General features: G+C 30.5%; 1 protein-coding gene, 1 long non-coding RNA gene and 1 other non-coding gene across 8 annotated transcripts; 1 reads left to right on the top strand and 2 right to left on the bottom strand.

The window, feature by feature from the left end:
• The first annotated feature begins 254 nt into the window (after window positions 1–254).
• Window positions 255–6,321, top strand: LOC131620752 (uncharacterized). 6 transcript variants are annotated; one of them, XR_009289268.1, is made up of 5 exons: window positions 255–407; window positions 484–575; window positions 907–1,128; window positions 2,649–4,035; window positions 6,044–6,321. It is a non-coding gene; the product is annotated as an uncharacterized LOC131620752 (long non-coding RNA). The 6 variants fall into 6 exon arrangements; XR_009289271.1 differs by lacking the exon at window positions 6,044–6,321 and adding an exon at window positions 692–741 and having other exon boundaries at window positions 2,649–5,187; XR_009289273.1 differs by lacking the exon at window positions 6,044–6,321 and having other exon boundaries at window positions 256–407; window positions 2,649–3,559; window positions 3,900–5,187.
• Window positions 320–392, bottom strand: TRNAE-CUC (transfer RNA glutamic acid (anticodon CUC)). The gene has a single exon. It is a non-coding gene; the product is annotated as a tRNA-Glu (tRNA).
• Window positions 1,300–6,221, bottom strand: LOC131620751 (beta-glucosidase 12-like). The gene is made up of 13 exons (XM_058891913.1): window positions 6,033–6,221; window positions 5,776–5,845; window positions 5,027–5,085; window positions 4,618–4,693; window positions 4,452–4,529; window positions 4,258–4,345; window positions 3,871–4,126; window positions 2,674–2,816; window positions 2,210–2,427; window positions 2,078–2,109; window positions 1,883–1,985; window positions 1,692–1,800; window positions 1,300–1,594 (listed from the first exon to the last, which is right to left on the bottom strand). The coding sequence occupies exons 1-13, from the start codon at window positions 6,219–6,221 to the stop codon at window positions 1,423–1,425; spliced, it is 1,593 nt and encodes a 530-aa protein (XP_058747896.1). The 3' UTR covers window positions 1,300–1,422.
• Window positions 6,322–9,392: the final 3,071 nt, after the last annotated feature.

The following is a 9,392-nucleotide window of genomic DNA, read 5'->3' as shown; positions in this document are numbered from 1 at the left end:
CATAAGGTTTTTCATTTTGGAATCTTTGTTTGTTAAGGGGCCAGGACAAATTTTTTTTTTAATAGGGGGGAAAACCAAATCTCGCTACTATTACGGGGGGTGGAAGCCATTTAACCCTTTATTCAATAAATAAGTAAGCAAAACATAATCAAAGTTGAAGATTGAAAAAAAATTGTTTAAAGTTCATATAAATGTGGAGATAAATAAATTCAAAGATTAAAGTAATTGGTGAAGTGTAAACCATATTACTCCTTCCGTGACTACTTAACATGAATCGTTGGATTTACCAGAAAAAGAAAACTGTACGAGAAAAAAAGAATTCCGTTGCCGGGACTTGAACCCGGGTCTCTCGGGTGAGAGCCGAGTATCCTGACCAACTAGACTACAACGGATTGATGGTTACAAATGTAACTAATCATAATTAGACTCTAATCAACAAAATATCATAATTAGACTCTAATCAACAAAATATTGCTTTTGTAGTTATGAGGGTCGAGAATCACAAACCCTAATCAGCATCAATGAGAATCGCAAGCACCTTCCTCGTCTGGCTTATCTTCCTTTTCAAATTACAGGTCCATAATTTTATTTGCTTGAGTTATTTTTATTTGCAAGTATTGATTTACCTAAAGTAGTTGCAGAATTATCTTTTGCTATAATTCTGAAGAATACTAATCAATCTCGTTAATAGGTAGTATGTACAAAATTATCAAAAAAAAATTTGCATCATGGATGAAGAAGGTGTTGTTATAGATAAGTTTCACTCGTCTTTCATGGTTAATATGCAAAAAAATTGATGCGTTTTTGAGTGTTTTATAGCTTTTTTAGGGGTTTTAAGTTGTTTTCATGGAACAAGAGACACTATCTTTGGGAGGTAAATTAACATTAATAGACTCTTTTTTGCAGGATCAATGGATTGTGAGTTGTGACTGAGATTGTATGCTACAAAATGATGGCGTTTGGAGTTGTTCATGGCTGCAGAGGAGAATGATGTTTAGACGGGATGAGGACTTTCTAATAGATATTCGAAACTTATTTGATGTGGTAGACTTTTGAAACAATGAAGAATATTCTCTTGGAGGCTTTTTCAGGATAGATTATGAACTAGATCTCAACTTTTTAAAAGAGGTATTTTTTTCTGATCCTCGTAATCTATTACGTGTTTATCCTAACCAGAGGGATGAAATTACTTGCATTTTAGATGCAGAATTTCTTATAACATCTGAATGTCAATGAGGTCATGGTGATTGTTGAAACAATTAAGAGAAAAGAGTAAATAAATATACACAAAATTGATAATATAATGAATCACATAATTTCTTTTGAGAAAGAACAATCAAATGTATCTACATGAACATATTTATTTTATGAATCTCATTGAATTATTTATCATAACGAAGAGAGACATATATATTAGAAAGTCTAAGCTCTCGCAAGAAAACTCTTGAACCATTGTGCTGAGAGCTTTTGATATCTTTTCAAGTTATTCTTGTAATCCACAAAGTTCATTCCAAACCTCACTGTGTACCCTTCAGTCCATTCAAAGTTGTCCAATAACGACCACGCAAAATATCCTTTTACATTTACGCCCATCCTTAAATATACTCACAAAAAATTGAAAAATAGGAATAAGTAATCTTTGTATTGAAACAAATAGACAAAAGGTGTTTATGTATAAAAACAAGGATTACCTAATTGCTGATTTGAGATATGACAGATGGTCACGAAGATATTTTATTCTGTGAATATCCTTAAGTGCTTCATCTAATGACAGTGTTGGATTATTATTCTCATCTATACCTGCAAGTCATGTCAAGTGTGTGAGGCCAGATTTCTCGTACATGTACTAACACATACATACCAGACTAAAAGATTGTTGTACCATTTTCGGTTACGTAAATCAAAGGATTGTTGTACTTTTCCTTGATGTAGACCAATAGTTTCTTAAATCCATTTGGATAAATATAAAACCAATCTGAACCACCCTACAAATATATATAATCATAAATGGAAGTTTCATACTTTTAGTTTTTCAAATAGGTAAAACTTCATTTGATGTAGTCACACTTGTACGTACCTTTGGACCTATGGGTACTCCGTTACGCTCAACTTCCATCACAAAAAATATAAGGTAGGCCATTGTCAAATTCAACATATACAAGTTAAAGTTAAATATGAATTAAGTGATGAATAAATAATGTGTGTTTACCGGTATCATTGGCAAGAGAATCTGTGAGATAACAAGGTATAGTTTTGTTTGAATGAGGTACATTGACAGCATATCTAGATGTATAGTAGTTTAATCCAATAAAATCAAAAGAATCCCTAAGTAGCCTGGCTTGCTCTTCAGAGAATTTTGGCAATCGTTGTCCAACCAAGGATCGCATATGTTGTGGATAGTCTCCTGTTGTCAATGGTGTCATAAACCTACAATTGTGATTTGAGTTGAATTCATTAAGCTCTTAAATGGTGCTATCAGCTATGCGTGTGTGTGCTTGTGCACACTTACAATAGCTTACTAAAAAATTGCTTCATAATTTATGAGAGATGAATGAAAACTGAAGATTTCTTTAGAAAATCATGCTCCATTTGTTTTTTCTTCTTCTTAATATAATCAAGTGATGGTATCTTCATAATTTCATATATAGGGCGAGTGTGCAATGAGCTACTGACCATCCAAACATGAAGTCAATTGATCGTTCTGCAGCTCTTTCATCGGATTTGCTATTTGAAAATGGCACAAACCAGTAAGACTGTAAGGCTATTCCAATCGAACCCCTTTGATATGTGCTTTGGCTTTTAAGTAACAACTGTACCTGCATTAGTTTAGAGTTTAGACCCTAGCAATTTAGCAATTTAGTATTCAAGCATATAAATTTTTTGTAAGAACTTGTTTAAAGACACTGTTAGTAGACCTCCTATTAAAAAGGTGTATTTGAGACATGCTCCAAAGACCCAAGCAATTAGGCCTATTTTAGGTGTGGTTAGTTTACTTGTGTTTAAGTAGAATAAGAGTGGCATTTTATTGTCATTGGTTTTGTTAATTTGGGTGTGGTTTGGGAGATTTTAGGCTCTCTAAGTCCTGGACTGTTTAAGAGAGATTATTAGAATTTCTTGAATGAGCATATGAGGATTACAGAGCCACACGTAATGAGGTAAACTACTTGCGACAAGACAACAACTGGAAGTGCAAAAGGCTGAAGCGCAACGCAGATGGAAGAATTAAGTGAAACTGTTAACGGTTTGTCAATAAGCCGTGAATAGGGATCACCGTCGTTCTCGTTGCAGCAGACACCCAGCACAGAGGACATATGAAGGAAGTTAACAATCCCTATAAATTCGTTTACCTAATCACATGTGCATCTTCTCCTTCAAGTTTGACTAATGCTTCAAGTGTCATAAAACGGAACATTTTTCATATGAGTTTCCTACTTGGGATGAGACAGCAAACTATGCAGAGTTTAATAAAAAGAAGAAAGGTAACTTTTGACACTTAGGAAAAGAAGTGCAAGTTGTTTGAAAAGGTATCTTATAATAACTATGGCATGAGGCAGTAAAGGTTAGTCTTCCTGCAAATTAGAATTCCTGTAGTTGATGTGAAAGATATTACTCCTAAAAAAGCTTGTGGTGGCATCAAACAACTAAGCAACGAATGAGTTAGTTTTTTACCGGATAGAAATACTTAGTCTGCTCTTGTCCTAACAAGATCAAACTCAAGTATTACTTGCACGGTTCGACCTCAACTACATTTTAAAACCTGATTTCGAAGTTATATTAGTATCATACTCGATATCTAATTAGTTGTCTTTAAACATGAGTTTGATACAGTTTATAGCTTCAAAGTTATCATCACTTAAAGTTAAAATGAACCTGATATTTTGTCCTGTACACTTGAACAGCTGCTGCATGAGCAAGGAGTAGGTGATGTGCAACTAAATAGGGCTCTGTCCCTGAATCGCCGCCGGTGCAGTTGAGATTTTGCCAATCAGAACACCGACCAGGTGGAAACATCCCTATAGCATATCCAGCTGTTGTGTAAGTCGATGGTTCATTTATAGTAATCCAATGTTTCACTCTATCTCCAAATTCCTTGAAACAAAGCTCCGCGTAATCCCGAAAATCAAATCTAAAAGTTCATAACAGAAAAGTATAATCACACTTTAGTAGCAGTGGTGTGACATAAATAGACAGTTTTAGTATATGGTTTAGTGAGAAACAGAATGTATAGCATATAGTACATAAAAAGTTGTTACTTACACTATGAGAGGACTTAAGAAACCTCCATACTCATCTTCCAAAGCTTGTGGTAGATCCCAATGGAAAAGGGTTACAAATACTTCTATACCTGAAAAACTAATTTTTTTTATCAACTATGATTGCAAAAATGTCTTGAGAAATTAGAAAATGAAAATTTCAAGATTTACAAGAAAATAAAAAGTTAAGATTATGACCATTAGCTAATAGCTCATTGATTAAGTTGTTGTAGTATCTGATTCCTTCCTGATTTATACCTCCACTTATTCTTCCATCTGTAAATAATTTTTTCATTATGAATGCAATAAATAACTTGATATATGCATTACTTAAGTTAATGATAGGAACTGATCATAAACTTACTTGGTAGTATTCTAGACCATGAGATGGATAATCTATATGCATCTAAATTCATATACTTCATGATCCCAACATCTTCCTGTAATATAAAAATGAAGTTTTTCTAAAAAAAAAATCTAATATATATTTTATAAGAAACATATTTAAATCAACATTTTTATTTAAAATTTGTTTTATAATTTTTAATATGTAAACAAAAATATATAATACTATATTTTTTTTTTAAATTGAAAAAAACAGGCATAAGTAGCTCTCATTTAGCTGGTCAAAGAAATTCTTGTTAGTTTATAAGTTCTAACTCAATCTTTAAAATTAGTAAAAAATAACCATTTAACTGTTGATTATAATATATAATAAATTCAATTTGTCAAGTTTAGTTTTAATATTCCCTATTCTATGATATGAATCAAACCTTGTACCGATGATACCCATCAATAGAGACTTCTCCGGTGTTTTTGTCGATGATTTTTTCTGTATATCAATCACAAATGAATGCATGTAAGTCACACATTTACATAATTTCTAATCTGATATAACATAGTCCTGGTCTATAAATTTTGCTGTTCCATTTTAGTTTTTCTAGTTTTGTTTTAATCTTTATAATATATTTGTTTTATTCCTTGTAATATTTAATTTGTGGGCAATAAATGTTATATGATAGAGACTTGATTGAAAAAGTGTGGTTAAAAAGAATATTGGAGAGATTAAAATATGAGAAAATGGGTGAAGCACTGAGAGTAACCAATCACAACTATGTATCTAATTAGTTTTTTTTTTTTTTATTTTAATTTTTTCTTAATAACATGGTAGGTTTCTCATTTTCTATTGGATGGCATAGTAAATCAATTTTACATCCAATTACTTCAATCTTTTATTTTAATTTTTTCTTAATAACATGGTAGGTTTCTGGTTTTCTATTGGATGATAGTGTAAAACAATTTTACACTGTCAATGCATATTCATTAAACCCTTAAAATATTATAAAGACTAATTTAAATAAAATAAGAATGACTGATGTAAAATAAATCTTTTTATATGGACCAATTAAAAACAACAATAATTCGAGTTACTTAGACAAAAAATATTATTTTTTATGAAGAAATAGTTAACTAATACATACTTATGAACACCCTTAGATCAAGGATTGCATAACTACGTTACCTGGATATTTTTTAGTGAAGGTGTCCCATATATTTGTTCCCTTGCCACCTTCCTTTGCACCACCTTCATACTGTATTGATATATAAGAATGATTAACTTGTGTATGTTGTAGAAAGTTGCTTCAAAATGTGACTAGTAGATTAAGGGTTTATATTTGATTAAAATTGTTCATTATATCCTAATGAAAATATAATAAAGTAAAATATTTTATGATGTGTAACTAGGAGATTTAGAGTAAAGAATAATGATGTATATGCCTGATATGCAGAGGTTGATGTTCCAAAGATGAAGTCTGTTGGAAAACTACTTCGATTCAATGAACTAACATCAGAAATATTGGAAGAAATATTTGGAGAAATATCTTCTGAGAAAGTTTTCAAGGCCAATGTAGTAGTACTAAAAGTTAGAGTAAAGAGCCATAGAAGAGAAACAAGGTTGAGTGCCATATTATGTGATGATTTCAATCAATTGATTGCATGAATAACATTTATGTGAATATGAGAGCATTTTATGCTAGAAATATTGGAAGATGAGTCATTAATTTGATGATGTTAATCCGGTAGAAAGTGACAAAGTTAAATGTTTAAAGGTTGAGTTGAATCTCACCCATTTTTGTATAGCTTATAAGTTATATAAAGTTAAAATTCAACAACTACAATTATTAACATTTAATATCTTTTAAATGTTTTTTTATTTTTTCAACCGGAATATACCGGTGGTGATAAAACAAAAAATTTTTATTTTAAAAGAAAAATTTTACTTTTTTAAAAAAGTAACCAATTTTTTTTTATAAAAAAAGTAAAATTATATTTTTCTTCATCACATAACAATTAAATAAATAAAAAAAAGCTTTGAATTGACGGAAAGTTATTGCAAGTACTACTCTTGATGTCCATCGAAGATAATGTCTCATTAAAACATTATTAGGAAAAATTTAGCAAAAAAAAATTTTAATGAAGAAAAAAATTACAATACCCTTTTGTGAAAAATTACATAATATAATTATTTCTCTCCGTAAACTAGATATGTCGGAGGCAACAAAGTATTAGTTGCTCAAAAGTTTTACTTGGAAGTGATTTTGTGAAAAGATTTTTTAAATTATCACACAAATGAATCTCTTGAATGTTTATATCACCACTCTTTTGAAGATCATGAGTGAAATTTTTTTTTGAAATATATTTTATTCGGTCTTCGTTAATATACTCATATTTCAACTAAGCAATATATGTAGTATTATCTTTATAAATAATTATTGCAACCATTGTTTTAAAAGATAAACCATAATTCTTGTGTATGTGTTGAATCAAGGACCTTAACCAAACATATTATCTACTTGTCCCGTGAAATGTTAAAAGTTCGGCATGATTTGATAATATTGATGTTATGATATGTTTTTATTGATCTCCATAAAATAGATGTGTCTTCACTTATAAACAAGTAACATGTTTATGATATACCTTTATATGAGGATTTGGCAAATAACACACATCTTCATAACCAATTAATTTTAGTTTGGATACTTTATAATAGGACAAACCCATGTCCATTATAGTTATATGATAGTAAAATATATGCTTAACCCAATTCTAATGTTCTAATGTTCTTATAGGTGAATAATTATATCTTACTAATAGTTTGACATAAAAGAATATATCCAAAACATTCAATTTATGAGGTAAATCTGTACTTCTATTGCGCTAAGATATTCAAGATTAAGTAGTTCTTCATCTTTTTCACGAGGTCTGAAAGGATATTTTTTAATATTTAGTGATATAACACACACACACACACACTCCCTCTCTCTCTCTCTCTCTCTCTCTCTCTCTCTCTCTCTCTCTCTCTCTCTCTCTCTCTCTCTCTCTCTCTCTCTCTCTCTCTCTCTCTCTCTCTCTCTCTCTCTCTCTCTCTATATATATATATATATATATATATATATATATATATATATATATATATATATATATATATATATATATATATATATATATATATATATATATATATATATATATATATATATATATATATATATATACACACACACTTCTTGATACACGCAAATTCTGTTAGATTTATTTTTCTCAAGTCCTTTATTTGAACATTTTTCTTTAATAAATCTATGGCTTTTCAAAGTTCTAATAAGATTTATTTCATCAACATAGACATTACTTAAAAAAATTCAGTTCCCGATCTTTTCATAAAAAATATATGGACAAATGAAGTCATGTTTGTATCATTCACTGAGACGATTATACCTCACGAGTCCATATTGTCTTAGTCTATCAAAATGCTTGTTCAATTTGATGGAGTAATCTTCTTGAGATCTTGAACTATTCCATCAAACAATTAAATATTTCTGGGAGCTCATGTAAACGTCACTATGAAGTGATTCATACATATAAGATGTAACAACATCAATTATTTTCAAATGTACTCCTTCATGTTCTATAAGGCTAATTCAGTATTAAAAAGTAGTTACATCAATTACAAGTGAATATTTATCATTAAGATCAATCTTTGGTATTTGTGGAAAACCTCGAGCAACAAGTCTTACTTTGTATCTCATAATTTCACCATCCTCGTTCTGTTTTTTGCACAAAAACCCATTTGTATCAAACTTGTTTCACATCATCGAGTGTTTGAGTTACTGGTCCAAAAACGTTTCAGTTGTAAATTGAATTTAATTCTACTTCAACTGCATCTTTCTATTTGAACAGTTCTCACTTTGTCGTCAATATTTAATAGACCTTGGTTTGTGATCCTCGTTATCACTTATCACATTTAACGCTATATTATATGCAAAATAATATTGTAAACATTGACTTCATGTCGGTTCTATTGTATTCCATTATTGACATGATTAATTGAGATCTCTTTATTTTTATAAATTTTAGGTACCTGATAAGTCTCTTAAGGAATTGGAATATCAATTATGCATGTGCCAATTTGTTCATAAATAACCAAGGCCAATTAGCATTAACAAACCAGATCAAACCCTATATATGATGGACCCATGAAGAGTACTTATATCGATATATCAAGGTGAATCCGACCTTGAATCATGTTGGTTATCCTTCCATGATACGTTACATGAGCGATACCGCCCAACTAGGAACAACTTAACTTTAAGACAAAGAGTTCACTCCACCCTGAGCCACATAATAAGTTATTAATGTATTCTACACATTTCATCCCAGACACAAAAATAAAATAGTAATGTCCATGATGATGTAACGACTGTAATGAGTGTAACATACATAACAGTATGAACCATGAAAGTGTTTGCAAAATCAAATATCAAACCGAGGCATGATAAGATATTTCAGATAAGTAACTAGGTAATGGAAGTTGTAGTGGCCAAAGTAAGCCATAACGACTATAAATAGGCAAGTCAGTGGTTAGAGCATACCATGTTTCTGGGCTTACCTTGTTCAGTGTCATGTTTGAAAGAAGTTTCTTCTCTTATAATTCAGACGACATGCAATCAAATGATCAACTAACTTAAGACATAATCCATGATTATATATACCACAAATCACTTTAAATGTCCATGGATTATTCTATTTGTGATACCCGCAAACCTTAAAAGGACATTCACATTTTCTTATTCCGGTGTC

This window comes from Vicia villosa, linkage group LG7, assembly GCF_029867415.1.
Source record: "Vicia villosa cultivar HV-30 ecotype Madison, WI linkage group LG7, Vvil1.0, whole genome shotgun sequence".
Classification (NCBI taxonomy): domain Eukaryota; kingdom Viridiplantae; phylum Streptophyta; class Magnoliopsida; order Fabales; family Fabaceae; genus Vicia; species Vicia villosa.
The sequence above is the reverse complement of the archived record's forward strand: the minus strand, read 5'-3'. Positions and strand labels throughout refer to the sequence as shown.